A 19674-nucleotide genomic window follows, 5' to 3' on the forward strand; every position below is an offset into this window, starting at 1 on the left:
AGAAGACAGCTAGATCAGGAGCAGAACCATAGAACTGAAGATCACATGGAGGGTTAGCAACAGAGAAGTAGGAAGAGGAGAAGGGGGGAGAAGGTACAGAGAATAAGTAGCATTGACGGTAGGTAGAAAATAGAAAGGGGGAGGGCAAGAATAGTATGGAAAATATAGAATCTTAAGAACTTGTGACATGTTGGCATAAACTAAAGGAGGGGAATGAAGGGGGGAAATAGGACAACTGTAATGGCATAATCAATAAAATATATTAAAAAATAAAAACAAAGGATAAACAATAATTAAATACAAAATTATATCCAACTTTCCAATTATCTAAAATAAAAGATGGACCAGCAGTGACTGGCACTGGGATGTCTCATTTTAATTTTTAAGCAATGAATATTTTTAAGTAATCTAAATTATTTTCAGTTTTAAAAAAACGGTGGTCCAGGCTGGTGTAGCTCAGTGGATTGAGCACAGGCCTGCAAACCAAAGGGTTGCTGGTTTGATTCCCAGTCAGGGCACATGCCTGGGTTGCAGGCCAGTTCCCAGCAGGGGACACACCAGAGGCAACCATACATTGATATTTCTCTCCCTTTCTCCTTCCCTTCCCCTCTAAGATAAATTGTAAAAATTTTTTTAAAAGCTTCTGTTAAACAGCTGATCTAGATAAGGAGTGTAAACGATACACACAGGCACACCTCGGAGACACTGTGGGTTCAGTTTGTACCTCCGCAGTAAGTAAATAGTTCCATAAAGTGAGTCACACACATTTTTCATTTCTCACTGCATTTAAAAGTTATATTTTATACTACACTGTAATAAATTAAGTATGCAACAACATTTCGTCTAAAAAACAATGTATGTCCCTTAATTTCAATATACTTTAACCATCATCTGAGCCTTCAGCAAGTCATGATTTTTGCTGGTAGAGTCTTATCTTCAATTTATAAAATATGCAATATCTGAGAAGCACAATTAAATGAGGTGTGTGTGTGTGTGAGTGACTGTGATAATAAGGTAATACATTAGGTTGAAATGAGATAACACATTAGGCTGAATCATCTGAATTCACAAAATTAACAGGAATGTCAGTTTCACCCCAAACAAAGGAGTTTTTGTCCTAATACTCTACACTGGTTTTAAAAAGAAATGGAAATCTACTTGAGATTCATCTGGATTAATAACTCTTTAACTGTTACCCTACAGCCCTGCCTCAGTGTAGGAATTAGCAAACTTTAGTTGGTTCAATGCATGTCACCCAAATAAATCACCACTTAGTAGGATCCCTAAGCAGTAATTTTTCTCCCAAAGTAACTTCTCCTAAAGAAATTTTTAATAACTGTATTATTGATCTTGCTGTGAAAAGAACTCTGGTCTAGCACTTCCTTGCTGTGTGAGTTTTGTTACATTACTCACCTCTGAGCCCCCTCTTCCTCATGTAATAAACAGGGACACAACTACCTCTCTCTTCTCAGCTCACCACTCTCTACCTTGGGTCCTGTGTTCTACACACCCTCGTGTTTCTCGAGTCTTCAGTGCACAGAGCCTTCTCCAACACAAGGGGGCTTTTCTCTGCTGTTCCCCACATTTAGAGCTTGGCCCACAGTGCTCCACCCACCACCCTCACACGCGCTGTGCCTGCCTCACTCCTACTGTGCAGCTTTCAGGCCTTCGCTCAAATGCCACTTCCTCCTAAAGCCACCCTTGAGGCCTGTCTGAGTCAGATTCCTGTTATCTGCTCTCTTAGATCTTTGTACCACTTGCTCAGAGTATGTACAATCTCGCTTCCAACAAGCAGTCCTCTAGAAAAATATATTAGTAAAAATCAACTCAACTTCCATATTATACTGATATAACTCCTATGATGTAATAGTTGTTATAGAAATAAATTTTATTGATGAGTGTATATAGTTCCCTCTACCTTCTTTTCCTATAACCTGAAAAAAGCCATCCTGTGTAGCTACTGTGAGCAGTAAGTGTCTTTGATCATTCCTGACCAATGAATCAACTATAGGAAATCCTCAACCTACAAATAAGGCATGTTTGCATTGCTTATTTCTAAGATACTTTTCTGACCATCACTATGCTCCAAAGTTTATGAAACTGCATTATATAATGTGCAAGCCATTAGATAATACAAGTTAGCATTTACTGAAAACAGACTGTATGCCAGCCACGGGCTGAGCCCTTTCCACATCTGCATCAGTCCTAACAAATGTGCTTTGAGATGAATTCTATTCTTAGCCTCATTTTAGAGTTGAAGAAATAAAAGGTGAAAGAGGTCAATCATTTGCCAGAGGTCACATAACCAGTTTGAAGAGTGAAACAACAAAAATAAGTGAGAACAGGTTTGCAGTTCAGCTGGAGCACTGGCATTTGAAGATAAGGACCTACACCCTTCACTAAAGACCTCATGGCTCTTGTGTGAACCTCCTCCTCCCCCACATGCAAACTGGCCATGTAAATCCTCAGGCCCATCCACCAGAACTGCCATCTCCGTAGGACACAGAGGTCTCCTACAGAAACCCCAAGTCAGCTTCCCAGCAGCGCCCCACACCTCCCCACTTCAGTCCTTATCTCAAATGGCCCACAGACACCAACAGAGCCTAAGCCCGGGGGGAAAAGGCGAGGGCAGCAAATCACCCTCTGAGTTGGTAATTCAGACCTGCCCCTTAATTATGTTATGGACAGCTGAAGGGCTTCCGGTCAGCTCTGCTCATCTGTACTGGTATGTGTGTTAGTATTTCCAGGACCTAAATCTTTCTATGGACATTTTTACATTGAAGCCAAATTTAGAAATAGTACTGGTTGATCCCATTTACCAACTCCTAAGTCAAATACAGAGAACATATGCAAGTTTACCAAACAGCAACTGAGAACAATGGAGCTTACTTGTATAAACTGATGGTTGGTTCCACAGCCAACATAACGAAAGGCGCCACTGTGTACGAGACGGCCAGCTGCGTGGCAGCCCAGGTGACCACGTCGTAGACGACCTTGAGGGCTTTTGAAGAAAGGAAGTAATGTCTATAGTTGCTCCTCACCTACAAACCAAGGAAGGCAAAGGGGAGGGTAAAACGTGAAAAACAACTTCTACTCTGTGCAGGCAGGTATACTTCATGAACACAAAGGATTGAAACCACCTCAGTTCTATTTTCAACTAAAATAGTACCATCAAGGTTTTTCTTGTTGTGAAAAAATACATGCTCACTGTAGAAAATTAAGGTTTTTCTTGTTGTGAAAAAATACATGCTCACTGTAGAAAATTAAAAGAACTAAGCAAAAACAACTTTCTTTTTTAACATCTCCCAGAGAAAAAGCACTGTTTACAAATTAGGCACATATCCTTCCAAGGCTTATTTTATTCACAGATACCCACACTTCCATTTTCAATGGCATCGATCTATTTTTAGTCTGTTTTTTCATTTAGTTAATATGTCATGAGTTTTTTTCCCCACATCACTAAGTATTAACCCAAAATGTAATTTTAAATTATTTATGGAAGTGTTAGCTTGTCTGCCACCCCTGCTACAGCAAACAACTGTGATACTACCGTGGTAGATGAATCTCTGCACTGTTTCCTAATTTTCTTTGAAGAACAGCAATAAAATAATAGTACCATTAACAGTGATGAGAGCAGCCGCCATTTTTTGGTGCTCACCGCTTGCCAAGCCTGTGCTGATGCTCTGCCTGTATCACGTCTGTTGATTCTCCCAACAAGGCTGTCACGTGAGCAGCATTATGCTCATTTGACAGACAAGGAAACTGAGACTCTCTGAAGTGGAAAATGCTGGGTCAAAGGGTATATTCATTTGTAGGTCTTCTGACACATGTGACTAAATTTGTCTCTGGAAAGACACCTAATTTCCAGATCTAAGAAGCAAAGGCAGAGCTGAAACACACTGGCTTGTAGGTAGGTCAGCCTTTACAGTGGGAAAGGCCTCCCAGGGCTGCCAAGGAAGCTGACTCCTCTCCTCATTGGGACAGAAGCTGCAGGTCCACCCACGGAGGGGGCGGGGCCGCACGGGCAATGTTGGAAAGGACGTAGGAGATTCTATTAGGTGACTGCTCGGGTCTAAGACACTTCATGACTGCTTGATTTCATTGGGGAAAAAAATGGAAATACCATTCTATTAACCCTCTCCTCTCCATCCCTACCTTACTAATTTGTGAAAAATGTTTCCAAGCCACCCAGAAATGCTTTACTTAAATCAGTGCCGTTGGGACAGTTGAGATCAACTAAACCACAGATATTATAAGAAATATTCTCAGTATATTCTTGATAACAAACCAAACCCTAGCTTTTGTTTCTTATGTTGTAACCTCTGTTTCTCAGTTTTCTTTCATAATTCAAGTAGGTATATAACTGGAGAAAAAATGTCCTCCCTGTTTCCTATGCACAAATAGGTACATACACAGTTTATTTCTGAAGTGTGCTAATCAGTATGAATAGCAATCAATTATCCAATGCGGGGAAGGGATTTCAGGAACAACTAGAAAGGACACATGGACAAAACCAATGGCGGGGGTTGGAAACAGGGGAGGGTGAATACAGACAACTGTACTTGAACAACAGTAAAATAATTTTTTTACTCTAAAATAAATTATCCACCTTGTTTACAGATACATTCCAACACACCTTCATCTAACTAAACAAAGTTCCATGGTGGGGGGGTCTCTTGTCTTATTTACTATGGTTGCCTGGCATCTAGGACCCTGACTACACATAGTAGAACTCCCTCCTGACACACTCAGAGAACAGATAAGTGAATAGCTATGCTGGGGCTCCAACATCCATATCCAAAATGCAGTTCAACAAATGTCATTAAAAGCTGTTGACATCTGAGTAAGAAAGGTCAAAATCATTATCAAAGACTGAATAAAATCAAATACAAAATTCTGTATTTGACAATTAGAGTACATTGAATTGTAATTACTTGTATATAAACCCATCTCATTCTTTAAGTGAAGGCATATTTTTTATTCTTTTCTTTTCCTGCGCTACAGCCAGGAACAGTCTAGAACAAATTGCCCAAAAAACCTGGAGAACCAGACTTATAAAACTCAGAAAGGATTTCACACAAACGAATTTAATTGAATCAGATATGAGAGGTTAGAGTGATCTGACAGAACGCAGTTCCTGTGGCTGCAATTTTACCAGCTACTCAGAGGGTCTGAATTATTTCTAGGCTTAGGATAATGAAATAAGAAATGAAGTTTAAGTAAAACAAAGGCTTACAAAGCCTACATTAATTACCAATCACTGTCACGTTTGATTAGTAAATTGCATACCTTCACAGCCTTTAATGATTAAAAATGTTTTCATCTCTTAAGTTACTAAACATTGGTCCTAAAATTCCTTTTGTTTTGCAAACACCTTCTGTAAATATTATGAAGATAAAATGGTTAACCATTTTACGGCCACAAGTTCCTATATACTGAAGTATTTCTCTAATGGGAAGACTTCTGTTTAATTCTTCAAAACATCATTCCTACCCCTCATCCCCTGTCTCCCACTAGGACTACATGACAACAAACATGCAGGCATCCGATCACTGAGGAAAAGACTCCATGACCAAAGCAAGCTTACCGTTCTGGCTGCTACTGTGACGAGGATTCCAGTCAGGAAGGTGAAATAGTACCCCGGGTAGACACCATGCCACAGGGCAGACAGGATGAAGGTGAACACTGTGGGGTACCAGGGGACTCGCTCATAGCACACTCTGTAAAGGGAGGCAGGTGTGATGAGCCACGGGTCAAGCACACCAGGAATTTCCAGCTACCCTGGCATCTCTCTGAGTCAGACCCTCAGAAATCACGTGCTGCATTCCTGATGGCCTGCCTCACCCATTCGGGGTCTTGCAGTGCAACCCACACAGCCTGAACTCCAGTTCTCTTGAACACCACCAGATAGGCAATTCACAATCAGTAGTTTGAGAAGTGGAAACTTTTAATGTGCACAAAATGTGCACATTAAATGGCCTGGACGCCATCACCCTATAGCTAGTAAAAATCCAGGGCTCAGTCTCTGCCCAGCTCTTTCCACCAGTGGCCTAAGCCACCAGGAATAATTTTGGGTAAGTAAGGCCATTGGCACCAACAATTTTGGAATCAGGATAAGGGTCTTTAGAAGTGGATATTTTCATTTAGTCAAAATTAATTTACATTTTCAACCTAGTCCCGGTGCCATCTAACGAATCAACTCTGTGACCCTCTCCATCACTTCTGGCATGACTCCAGCATATCAGTGTGTCGGCTGTTATGGAGGGATATTATGTGCATCTAGAAACTGTCAGCAAAATACCCTGGAGATCCCTGGCTTTGCTGTTGATTAGTAAAACAAAGTGACAGGGGAGTTTCCCCAAATGGAGCCTAGGATTGCCGTGGCACTGTAAGGAAGTGCTACGCGGTTTACTAAAAGGCAGGACCCAAACAGAAAATAAACTAGAAACACAGTCAACACCAACCCTGCACTTAAACCCCAAGTAAGGAGTATGGCTCCCCCCACATAGGAAGAGAATGCATTTGGGGGGAAAAACAAAGGACTGCGACCCCATTTGCAATGTTCCTTTTAAAATGAGACCTAGTTTGCATATGCACTTGTTACTTACCCTCTGTATCTTTTTTTATAAATCAAATATTTCATTTTCCAAAATGTTTTTTTTATGTGCACATATATATGTTCAAATCATCTTAGAAGTCTGAATAGAGACTGTAGGACTCTTGGTACATTGGGATCACTCAAAATATACAAAGAGGGATTTATGCTAAAATTATTTGCAAAATTAACAGCAAATTTCTAAAAACTGCATGTTCAGATCAATTTTCAGACAGCACCGTATGAGCTCACTTGTCTCTTCTTTTACCCTAATTTCCACCTAAGAAAAAGGCTACTTGTCGAAAACAGAATCTAAAGGTCAGTATTTTTATGCTCTCCCTGCACTTATATGACAGGAATATTCACTAGCTGGAGTCTCAAAGACAGCATATTATTTCCAGGTAGCATATTATCAGTTCCGCACTACGTAATGTTTCTAATTGTGGAATGTGCAGGGAAACAGAAGTATCAACAAAAATGCAAAGCGTTAGAAGCATAAACACCTAAGGGGAGCTTTTAATGCTAGGGGTAAACGCAGTGACCTTCGGGGACGGGAGGCTGACAGCCGCCCTCTCAGGGGGCTGATCCGCAGACTCTCCTCTGGGGTAGAGGCAGGGCAGCCTGGGGGCGAGGAGCCGGCTCCACAGATCCTCTGCTTGGCCTCTCATCCTTTCCTCGTGAGTTGTATGGCTTTGGGCAAGTTACACAGTCTGACTCTGCTCTTCTGCAAAGTGAGGATAATAACTACCAACATCTTATAGGGTTGATATGAGGATTAAATGAGTGTCTGGTGGAATGGCAGAATTACCTGTTTGACACATTAAAAGCAATATTCTATATTGTGACCTCAAGTCACTATATTTCTACTTTTTCACATGCAGGGCATAAATGTTCATACCAAACAACAGTGACCAGTGACACTACTACTGGCAGACTACTCTGTTCAGCCAACACCTCCCATCGAAACACACCCCAGCGCCACGCGTAATGAGGTCACTTCTTACCGCTTTAGCCAAGTAGCTGTCTGAATATTCCAGTTTCCTAGGTACATTTTGAAACTTGTAGCAGTCTAGAAAGAAGAAAATAACACCTAACATTCGCTTTAAAAATACCCCAAGTAATGGAAACTCCTCCCCAGAATTTCCCTGGCAGCAGATTCGATGTGCTATTTCAATAGAGACTCCTCAGTCAGGAGTATATCAGCTGTTCCACCGAGTGCAGTCAAATGCTGATGTTTATAAGATTAACTAAAACTTGGCTTGCGAAGTCTCAATTTTTCTCAATTTATTTTCAAATTATAGGAAAACTGAAAGAATGTTTTGTGGGTTTTCCTTCCTCTCTGGTTTAAAAAAAATTGTTTAAGTCATCTGAATTTTAAAACTCAATACCCTAAGAGGGGATGTGTCATAGGAAATTTATTGCCTTTATGGAGACAACTTGAATTTAATTGTCATCGTTTCACTATGTGGCCATCTATAAACTAGGTCAGTCTCGTGAAGTTCTTCTACAAACAGCTGCATATGTTCAAATGCTTCCTATTGTATCTAGAACAGTAAGATTTTATGTATGAAGGAATCACAATACAGAAAAGAAAACAAAGAAATATCACCAAACTGGCAATGGCACAAGTAAATTAATCACTGAGGAAGACACATTCCAAAATAAGCCCTCAGTCAACTAGGTGTCCTCATTCAAAATTAAATGAAGTAATTAAATGCCTTATTACAGACTGGTGGTCGAAAGCATGAAACATACATTCAAGAACCGGAATGCCTAATGAGGGTGGAAAGTACAAGCGCCACTTTTTTTTCTGTTTCAACCACAAGGAAATCTGAGCTAGGTCACACACTGCACTCATGTAATATGTTTGGAAAGAAGAGAGATCATCGCTAGATATATACTGACAGATTCTGTATCATGAGTTTGTATTTCAAAACCCTAAGGAGTCCTATCTATCCATCTCTTCTATGGCCAACAAAACGTTATACACACAGCATCAAGGAACCTTAACTAAACTGGACTTCCTTAGTTTTCTTCAGCTCCTTGCTCTATATCGACTCGATTAAAATTACAAACTTTCCCCTGGCTGGTGTAGCTCAATGGAGTGAGTGCGGGCCTGTGAAGCAAAGGGTCACCAGTTCAATTCCCAGTCAGGGCACATGCCTGGGTTGCAGGCCAGGTCCCCAGTAGGGGACACATGAGAGGCAACCACACATTGATGTTTCTCTCTCACTTTCTCTTCCTAATCCCTCTCTCTAAAAATAAAAATATTTAAAAAAAAATACAAACTTTCTCCTTGTTTCCCTTTATAATGAATACATAACCTGATAAGTTGGCCCTTTCCCCAAACACACCCCCCCCAGTGAAGTGGCTCTGTCCTTTGGTACACAGCTGAGGAGACTGGGGAGCCATTATAAAGGACATTTACCCACAGCAGTGGTCCAAGAGTATTGAGAGAAAAATTTTAGTACAAAAGGGAAGGAAAGCCATAACACATTTGTACCCTCTCTGACATCATCTGTATAGAAAAGAGGAACCTGTCAATTATCTACACTGTTTTTCCAAAAATGAGAAAAGTTGATCTGGAGGCTAGAACTTGTCCATTTAAGATGAAGAGAAGCCTCAGGCATCAAGTAAGTGGAGGGTATCCACTGTAGTGTCCACCTAACATGGGTAGCAGATGGTCGGTCAGTCCCTGCACCCCTTGGCTTCTTGCTCTCTATGCATATCCCCTTCTGCCCAGATTCTCCAGTGGCACTCAGCCTCCCTGTGATGGGTGGAAAACTCCAGCCAATCCAAACACGAGTCACCTGGCTGCACAGCCAACACTGTGTATGCTGAGGACCATGCCCTTACTCCTAACCTCGTGGCCCCAAGGAGACCATCTGTAGCGATGAAGACATATGGAGAACTGTGTCCTAGGACAAAGCCAGCTAAAGAAAAGAAAAACCACACACTTTCCAGTGGCCTAAAAGCTGTGTGCCATGACCATTCTTCATAAACACAAATGAATTGTCAGTGTTGCAAAGGAAACACAGAGAGCACTTGCAACACTGAAATCTAAATGCAGACACTTCCAATCTATGTTCTCGACTGAAGAAGGTAGAAGATGAACAAGAGAAAATGGCTTCTGTAATTTCGAGTAGAAAGAACAGGAAAGTAAATAGCAAAAAGATTTTTCCTGGTTCCTTTTCAGATTATTTTTGTGTTGTTATTCCTTGAAACATTAAAACTATCACATAGTATCTTTTAAAAAGAGAAAAGCAAGGAGGAAGAACTTCTGAGACACAAGATGTGCAGGAGCTGCTGGACCTGCCTATTCTGAGAGCAGCTTTTCCTCGGGCACCGCACTCACTGCAAACCACTGCTTTACTCACTGTGGCAGCTTCATTCAGAAGCATGACAGACTCACCTCAATTTTCCAGATGTTTAGGTTAGAAAGCAGATCCCAAGAGAAATTTCCATTCTTATCCACTCCGCTGAACCCAAAGCCAGCTGCATTATTCACTGCATCAGCTATGGTTTTTAAAACAACACATTAGGATATGGAACAAAAGTCACATTGCCACTTTAAAATTTAGATACCAATGCCTGTCCAGCTTTAAGACTGAGAGGGATGCAGCAGTTTCCTCGGAAAGGAAACCCCCCAAATTTAAAGGAATCTGTGAGTTCCTTTACCACTGTGAATCTGAGAAACAGTTTTGGCTTTTTGTTGACCTCAATTTTTATTCACTCATTTTTATCCACTCACTAGCCTTTAGTGAGCACCTGCTAAGTGAGAAGAGAAGCACTAGGTGCTCACAGAATGCAACATGAGAAAAGGACAGAAAGGAAGAATCAAAGCAGCAAAGAGGATTTCGTGACCAGCGTGATATAAGAGGACAAAGGGAAAAAGGTGAAAGTGCACGTGAGCTCAGAAGCAGAGACCAGAAGGAACAAGAGGCCCAGCTGAGGTCCAAGAGCTGCCATCACAGGTGGCACGACCTGAACTGGGGAGACAGCATTAAGCCAGGAGAGGGAGCTCTGAAGAGCAATGGGAGTTCGTTCTGAATATATTAAGCACGACGTGCCAGTTGTGTTATCAGTTGGACCTGCCAAGGTGCAATTTGTAAAGTTCGGAATACGAGAAAAAGGAGAGAGCTAGAGACATGAATGGGCGGCCAGCTGCCATAGAAGGCCCGTGTGGACACAGTACCAACGCTGTCCTACCCATCAGGTCATCCCGAAAGCCCCTGCTACCATATCTATTTGATGTCGCTTAACTCTAAGAAAATGTCCCCCTGCAGTGAGTACACATTTCTAATCAACCCCCTAATGAAATGTTTTTATAAACAAATAGAGACTTGAGGAAATCAATATACTTTTACTCTGATAACCAAGAGAATAGTTTTCTCCTTTTATCTTAAGTTCATTAATTATTTTTTACCACATGTCTGTCTAGCTGTAGTAAAGAAAATACTGTAATAAAACTAATCAGATCACAGCACAGTAAAGACTTAGATCTAGAGAAATCTTCCTCTCGCTTAGATCTTAGCGAAATCTTCCTCTCCTGTAGCTCTATTCCTCCTGCTTCTAGAATTCAAGCCCAACTCAAGATGGACTTTGGAAGGGCTCCTCTAAAGAAAAACAGCCTGTTCTGTTTGTCTCCTTCAGTTTTGGCATAATTGATGATTTAACGTTGCTCATCTTACTCTTGGCTTCACTGTAAAATTATCTGCTTTCTTTTAGAAGAAAAGGTGAAAAGTGCTGAGTCTTGCTATGTCATTCTCCCAAGCCAACTGGATGGAAGCTCAGTGGAAAGGAAAAACAAAGCAAGAGTGTGCCAGTTAAGCAACTAATAGTTCTAGCCCTGGCTGGTGTGGCTCAGTGAGCACTGGCCTGTGAATCAAAGGGTCCCTGGTTCAATTCTCAGGGTTCATGCCTGGGTTGCAGGCCGGGTCCCGGGTTGGGAGTATGCAAGAGGCAACCTCACACTGATGTTCCTCCCCCTCCTTTCCCCTCTCTCTCTAAGAATACACAAATAAAATCTTTAAAAAGAGAGAGAAAGCCCTGGCTGGTGTAGCTCATGATCCCGACAAATGGTCCCAGCCCGAACCCAGCCGGTCCCCTCCTTCTAAAAAAAAAAAAAAAAAAAAGAGAGAGAAACTAATAGTTTTAAATGTGTGAGCACAAATTTGTGACTTACAGGAGATAAACTACACCAGGAGAAGAAGGGCCCTTGACATCGGTGTTGACAACCAAACACAGGGCTGGGCTGACCGCGCTGGGCCCGGCCCAGCAATCCCCGAGTTCCTTCTCCAACTCCTGCCTCAGATCTGGCCAGTGCACACACACACACTTGCTGTCTTTCAGGTTCTATACATTACTTTCCATTCTCATTTAGTGCTCCGGGTGGGCTCTGAAGGCAGATCCCCTGGGTTCCTGTCGCCACTCCAGCAGCAGAGTTAAACACATGGCCCTGGGAGGGTTGTCTAACGTCGGGAGGCCTGTTCTCTTGAACATGAAACGGCTGTAATGATGGCACCTATTTTAGAGGGACGTGGAAAGGATTCAAACAGCACAGCCCTGGCCACCACGCGGCTGTGGGTCAGAGTCCCCAGGGCACCTACGGGAGGCGACAGATCAATGTCCATCTGTCTGTCTCCACCCACCCTTCCTCTCTCCCTCAAATCAATTTTAAAAAACAGTCCAAAATTGCCTTTACTTATATTGTGTATGGCTCTAACATATTATTACAGATAAATTAATTTAAGCACGTATATTTTAGTTCGTGATTTTAGAACACCACCTGGACTAAAGTTCAGTGTCACTAATTATGACTAATTAGTAGGGAAAAAACAACCAGAATTGTACACTAGGTCCAAAGGAAAGAGCTGTATTATTTCAGTCTAAACAGTAACTAGAACGAGGCTAACACAGTGTAGCTCAGCCGAGATTCATCAAGAGGCCAGCTTTAGGGATCAAATTTATAATCACATACAATTAGTACATCAATTATATGTAAATGGAGTTTTAAGCAGCTGAATAAAAACAATTATTCAGTTAAGTAGTTTAAATATTCCCTGGTATACTATTCACTGCTTCGTTATTCATAAATACTACGCAGGTTAATTGCAGACCAGCCAGCCCATGCAATCTAAACTGTAACAAACTTCAAAACAAGGCCATACAAATTAATGAAGTGTTTCTATGGAAGCTACCAAAAAAAAAGATAAAAGGAAAAAAAGAAAAGAGCAAAGTCCACAGAGAAAGGGATCCACAAAAGGAGTTACTTCTGTAGTCCAAACGGCTGGGGAACACCCCAAAGAGCAGGACCACGCCAGACACCCCCACTCCCTATAACCCCTCCCCACTCAGACCCCACAAGCACAACCCTCCTCGTATTAGACTTTCCCTGTACGGCCATGGAATGGCCTTCTTTCCTCCTTAAATCAGGAGCTGATTTAGTCCACAAGCCAGCCCCTAAACCCTGGACACACAATACGGGAGTGGAAGGGTGGGGAGAGAGGGAGAGAAAAGGGGGTAAGGGAAGAAGTGTAAGGCAGTAAAGGGAGTGAGAGATTCTCTCAACCTCACACACACTCTCTCTCATGTTAGAGCAAAGTGAAAACACTATTTCACACAGAAAAACAGCTTGGTGTCCCAAGTAGGTCCAACCATAGTTAAGTATAATGCCTACATACTAAGGAAATTGTCTTTAAATAATAAAGCAACTGCAGGAAAAGGAGTAAGATACAAGGGGGCTTCCCCGATGACCAGGCCACGTTTGTCACCTCCCCTGGGGACAGCCCGTGGTGGGCCGTGCCGCTGGAGTGCGTGTCTATGTTCCCATGGAGGGTGGCAATCTCGAGTGCAGAGGAGGAGACGTCCTACTTTTGAACGCCTTACAGCACAGAACCTGGCACTCCACAGAAGCTCCTTGAATTAAACTGAATGTGACAAGAGACACAATTTCCTATACTGAAAAAATTTTTCAAGCTCTAAGTCAGATCTCTCTGGCTAAATGTTGCATAAATACTACTTTGGACCAAACTCATCCCTGAACAATTTGACCCTTAAAAACAATTTGGACCCAGAGCTGGGGAGAGGCTGGAATGGGGCATTATTTCTTTGCTGAGTGGATGCGGGGTTGCTGTTGGGTGGGGTGGAGGTGGCAATGGCCGCATGACCAGGCAAGTGAACTCAGTGCCTCTGAGATGTGCACTCGGACAGTGGTTAAAATGGTAAGTCTTATGTTAGGTAAACTTTTACCACAATAAAAAATAATTTAGTAGCTACACACTTTAATTTGGGGCTGAAACCTTGGAGCATCAAATGAGAAAAAAGGAACTCCATAAGTGCTTTGCCCTCACTCATGAAATATGGGCTAAGCACTGGGGTCCGAGTTTAATAATCTGCACAGCTTCGTACACGGTCACTGCTCCGCGCCTAATCAAACTCCTGTACCGATCTTGGGGGTAAGCAAGTAGAAGGGTTTATTGCTCACTTCAGCAAAGCTTTACACTTTCCCAGTCTAAATTGTTTGAAATGAGATAAAACTTAATATTGACTAAGTTACCTCACAAAGGGGAAAAAAGTGCATAAAAACCAAATTAAGTTGAACTTTCTACCTTAAAAAAAATCACTTGAAGTCGGCTTCTTTCAAAGACATCAAGCTTAACCAACAATTTCTTTACAAGTGTAACCTACATTAGCACGTATTGGTAAAATTAATGTGCATGCTGTATTTTGTATAACCAAGAAAAATTACAAGACAGCCAGATCATTCTGGACGTTCTCCCTAACTTTCCACCACACTAAATGGCTGTATGACTGGTGGAAGAAGCTTCCAAGCCTGGACATCTGTTAATAACATTGGGCTTAAACAGCCGCTGGGATTGCTTTTTTCCTTATCATGGAGTGTGCGGATGGCCGGGAAGGGGAGTCCTTCACTGGAGGGTAAAAAATGACCCTGGCTCAACTGCTTTCCACTAGGTATTGGACTGTTTTTGGCTTGGTGATCCAAAGTGACGTTCTGGCTAAGCTGCCCAGGGAGTATCATTTTTTCCTCATTCATTTACAGCCACTCCAACACACTTACCTAATGTCCAGGCAAAATAATACTTGGGCTTTGAGGCTTGCATGACAACATACAAGTAGCACAATCGAGTCAGAAAGTTTGCTTTATGAACAAACCAGTCATCAACCAGGCAGGTGACAGGGAAGGTCTTCGTGAGAGTCAAAAACAAAAGGAGAGACACCAAGGTCATGCACAACTTGCGTATCACAGCTCCCTGAAATTAGGGGGAAAAGATCAGTGGAACTACTCAGAAGACTTCTGCATGAGGACGACAATTCTGGCAAGGGCACATGCTGTTCTAATAGCTGCTCCGGCCACCATCCCTACAAGGAGTGGCAACAGGCATTCTTCCTCACGGCACAAATGGCAGGATGGGCACAGATGTTCTATTTAGATGCAGGACATACTTCTGACGCTTGCAGGCTGAATGTATCGAAAATGGAAGAAAATTTTCACCAGCCAATTCTACCAACAAAGATAGATGATTTCATTACCCAGCCCATAAGAGAAACACATATGATGGAGTGGCAGCCTTCCATCAGAGAGACAGAACTGTTGCCTTCCACTTCTGTAGCCAGCAGAGCCAAGGAAACAGGTCTGAAATGCCAGCAGGGAGGCTAGGGCTTCGTCAGGAAGGATTCTGTGCATGGAGATTAAATGCCTGTGCCAGGACACGGCAGATAACAGAAAGCTTTAACAACTTTCCAGGATGGATAAATGCAGTCTGCTCGGGGCTTAAGATGTACGGACATTTTAAATCCCTCTGGATAGAGTGATTTTTCCCAGTTTCCCTGGTATTCCAGGGAATGCCATTTAATATAGTTCCCAACTTTAGAAAAACAGTCCGTGTTACAGACTTTTATCTGTAACACAGGGGTAGCAACAGTACCACCCCCAGAGGGTAGGCTGGGGTTTAAGTGATGCACATAAGGAACCAAGAACAGTGTCTGGCTCCCACCTGAATGCTCACCATGCTTAGCCAGTGGTCGGGCAGTGGGCAGCCCCTTCCCACCAAATGCAACCGCCCCATGTGTTCTGGGCACGAAAATGCAAGAATCTTCTTGGAGCATGAGGTTAATGAAGACTCAGCGATAATATTATTTTCTAAATAAAAGCATGAGGAACACCAAAGCACTACTGTGACAGACACTGTGGGGACACACCTACGGTCACTCTGGTGACTCATAGCCATGGTGACCTCACCCCAAGACTGTTCCAGTTATGAGTTGGAGTGGAGACATCTGGCTAACAACAAGGTGCTACGGAGCCAGTTGTGTCAAGACCATTGAAAATTCATGCTTAATGCACAAATCACTTAAAAGTTCAAATACTTCATTCCACCTAAACCTTAGCATTTATGAAATATTTAAATTGCCCTCAACTTCTCCTTATCTAATGTTCCCCACCCCTTCAATTAATGAAAAATTTCCCTTAAACATAGGATATTTTATCTGAAGGAGCTTAGCTTATTTGTAAAGTTTGATAACTTTTCCTTCTGTAGAGTAATTTGACATTAATAAAATTCAAATTCAAATTCAAATATTATTTTAAAAAACCACCTTAAACTCTCTCAAAGTCAGTACAACCAAGCTTTGGGGAGTGTGAAACTGGTTTCCCTGGCAACACGCAGGCTCTGCAATATAACCATTTACTCTGGTCCCCACTTCCTCTCCCTCCACCTTTTCCTGACATATTATCCTTCAGCTGTGTATTAATTTCTATTCATGAAGACAGGACGCCCATATATTTGAATGTGTTACCCAGTACAGTGCCGAGCCCATGGCGGGCACTAAATACTGGCTGCCTAACCCATGGATGGATTGCTTTAATATTCTCAGCCAGTGGGCTCCTCTGTGAAATAAACATCTGTTTCTCCAACACAGAGAACCAAAAATAAATACCAATATTGGTATTTTAAGCAAATGGAGGGAAAAGTTATTGGCCAAACTTACCGATAAACTGTTCAGCTTTTCAATTAGAACAGTTATTAGTGACAGTCTGCTCTGGCAACAAAACTCTACATTCTGACCTCTGGGTAAACACTTGGCACTAAAAACTTACAGTGGGAGAAGGTTCTGGCAGGCTGTGGTAACCTTTTTCCTTCCAGTTCACTTCCAGCAACTTCATGTGTACATGCCTCCCCTCAATGAAGGCTACGTAGTCCTTGAAATTGTTACAAGGTCCAGCTATGACGCTCATGAAGTTCAGAAGGTAGCTTAAGTATTCCAAAAAGGATGGTTTTACTCTGGGAAAATAAAGAAGTGGAAAGGCCTTCAGTCCTTATTTTTTTCATATTTGTAAATAATCACATCATAAACACAGGTGTTATCTTTATAGTTTAATAAACATAACAGGATCTTTCCTTTGTTCTATTTCTCTAAAAATCCACCTAAGAGATAAATCTTGTAGAAGTTAGCGAGGTGAGTGGCTCAGAGAAAATGCAGCGCTCTGTGGCGCCCTCTGCTGACCACTACTATAAACACGGAGGGTGGGGTTTAGGGCAAAGGTTAGTGGGAAATGCTTTCTCACTAACCTTAGCCCTCTACAGGAGAAAATGAAGGTAATAAACATAAGGCAGTCAGGAGAATCAGCTCTACTGTTAGTTGACTGAGATGCTTTGAAATGGGAAAACTCTCTCCCAACTGCCAAAATAAATACAAAACAGATGATGGGTGGAACCAGTTTCCACTTGAAGAAGCCACACAAAACTACCCTGTAACAGTCTCTTGTCTGCTTTGGCATCAGGCACAAGGTCAATAGACAGAGTAGTGGCAGGGAAAAAAATTCCGTAGGAGCCGTTTTGTTTAGTGTTTTAATGGCATTTGAAGGGACATGCTCTTCCCACAGGGTAGAATCGTGGGAAAAGACTTCCTAAAAGGCCAGTGGTGACCAGTCACTGGAGTGACACCTACAGCACTTACACTCCCACATGCTCAGCAAAGAACCTGACACAGTAGACTCTTCCAGTGATTCTCCATTGGTTCCAAGTCCCAAACCCTTAGTGAAGAAATGAAGCACTCGCTCCCATTACCACATGGGCCGCTCTCCCTTTTCCCAATCACCTCCTAGTACTTGCTAGCAGGAGCTGTCGGCCATGACTGCACCACCATGCCCAACATGCTACCCCACTTGTCATTTCTACTTCCATGTGATAGCCTCCTACTTTGCATGACCTCCCTTCCTCTCCAATACCCACCCCCTTTCTACTACATGGCAACGCCAAAGTCCACCTTCAACCTTCCTCCTGTCCCCAGCCAGTATTCACTGCTCCAGCTTTACTTTCTATCTTGTTTCATGCCAGCATTTAATCATCCTGATGGGCACTGATAACTGTTTCTTGAGGACCCTAAGACATATGCCCAATAAATCTGGAACAGGTCTGCCCCCAGTCAAGGAGAACCCTGCAGAACTAATAAAATTACAGATCCACTTGCTTTATGACCCAGCAATCCCACACCTAGGAATCCTACAGCTCTACCCAAACCCATCTGAAGTGACCTATGGACAAGGTTGCTCATCATTTACCATTTGCAAAAGCTAAAGACTGGTAGGCACACAAGTGTCCGTCAATAGCAGATTCATTAAATAAACAATATTACATCCATGTAAATCGCATGCAAATATTTTTAAATGAAGCTCTCTAGATATTGATTGATATATAAAGCACTCAAGAATATATTGTTACAATAGCCAAGAGTTGGAAGCAACCTAGGTGCCCATCAGCAAATGAATGGATCAAAAAATTGTGGTACATATACACAATGAAATTCTATGCAGCAGAGAGAAAGAAGGAGCTACTACCCTTTGCAACAACATGGATGGAACTGGAAAGCATTATGCTGAGTGAAATAGGCCAGGTGCTGAAAGACAAATACCATACGATCTCACCTTTGACAGGAAGCTAAACAACAAAACAAACAAGCAAACAGAATAAAAACAAAGACACTGAAATAGAGAACAAGTGGGCAGTGACCAGAGGGGAGAGGGAAGGGAATTTAAGGGGAAAAATGGGGAGGGATTTTGAGGAACAAGTATGAAAGACACAGGGATGAGGACTGGGGGGGAGAAATGGGAGGGAGGTGGGGAGGTGGGGAGACGGGGTGGGGGGGGCTGGGATGGGAGAAATAGACAAAAAAAATGTACCTGAAAAATAATTAAATAAAAAAATTTTTTAAATTAAAAAAATATATATTATTAAATTTACTTTATAGCAAGTCGATGTTGCTCAGCAGACAGGTCTTCAGCTCTTCGACCGAGTCCTGTGAAAAAGAAAAAATTTAGGAGTGTTTGAAGTAGATAATTAATCTTAAAAGAGGCTTGTAAAACTCATTTGAAAAAAATGATTAATTTCTGTTTCATAAATCAAAAGTTTTCAACTTTTAAAAAAATACCCTGGATCAAAGCACTACCCATAGGTCCACATGTCAGGAAGAGTGTCTATAGGTTCTATGAAGAGGGTGGAATTCAGGGGATACTCCAAGTTAATTCCCACAGCATGACATGGATCCGAGAACCCTCCAGGTCTCCCGCACTGCTTAGCACGCTCTGTGTGTCTTTGTTGCTACCTGAGAGAAATAAGTCTGCCTTTGCAGCCTCCACCAACATAAATGCCTCTCTGATATGCTGAATGAAAACACCCGGTACAAGCTGAGAGCATGGGTGTGCACTGTAATGGGGAAAGCAATAGGGACTTTCCTCTTCCAAACACAGGAAAGGCAACTCCGAATGCAAGGGGAAACACGAAAGAATTGCCAGGAGGTGTTACTTCATTTAAAACACCCATGCCAGAAAAACTCCCGAACAAATTACACTTGTGCTTCTCACAAGATGTGTATGTTAAGTTAGTGTCAAGGAAACTGAAGTGTCATCTCATAAGCATTAGAAGTCAACTTTACAACCATAACATCAGTTAAGACCGATATGGTTGCTAAACACTAAAGTCAACCCAAAAATATGCCTAAGAGAAGGCAGAGTGGTTCCAGAATTTACTTCTTCCCACACACAAGAAAAAAAGACACAG

General features: G+C 42.1%; 1 protein-coding gene across 1 annotated transcript in view; it reads right to left on the minus strand.

The window, feature by feature from the left end:
- Positions 1-19674, minus strand: part of MBOAT1 (membrane bound O-acyltransferase domain containing 1) — a 107821-nt gene that overhangs the window by 16538 nt on the left and 71609 nt on the right. The window contains exons 6-12 of the mRNA XM_037153631.2: positions 18859-18913; positions 16716-16899; positions 14676-14868; positions 10008-10111; positions 7600-7664; positions 5588-5720; positions 2890-3041 (exon numbers count right to left, since the gene is read on the minus strand). Coding sequence (XP_037009526.2) covers positions 2890-3041; positions 5588-5720; positions 7600-7664; positions 10008-10111; positions 14676-14868; positions 16716-16899; positions 18859-18913 — 886 coding nt within the window. The remainder of the gene's footprint in view (positions 1-2889; positions 3042-5587; positions 5721-7599; positions 7665-10007; positions 10112-14675; positions 14869-16715; positions 16900-18858; positions 18914-19674) is intronic.

The sequence above is a fragment of the Artibeus jamaicensis genome, unplaced genomic scaffold (genome assembly GCF_021234435.1).
Source record: "Artibeus jamaicensis isolate MK-2021 breed Jamaican fruit bat unplaced genomic scaffold, CSHL_Jam_final contig_482, whole genome shotgun sequence".
Lineage (NCBI taxonomy): Eukaryota > Metazoa > Chordata > Mammalia > Chiroptera > Phyllostomidae > Artibeus > Artibeus jamaicensis.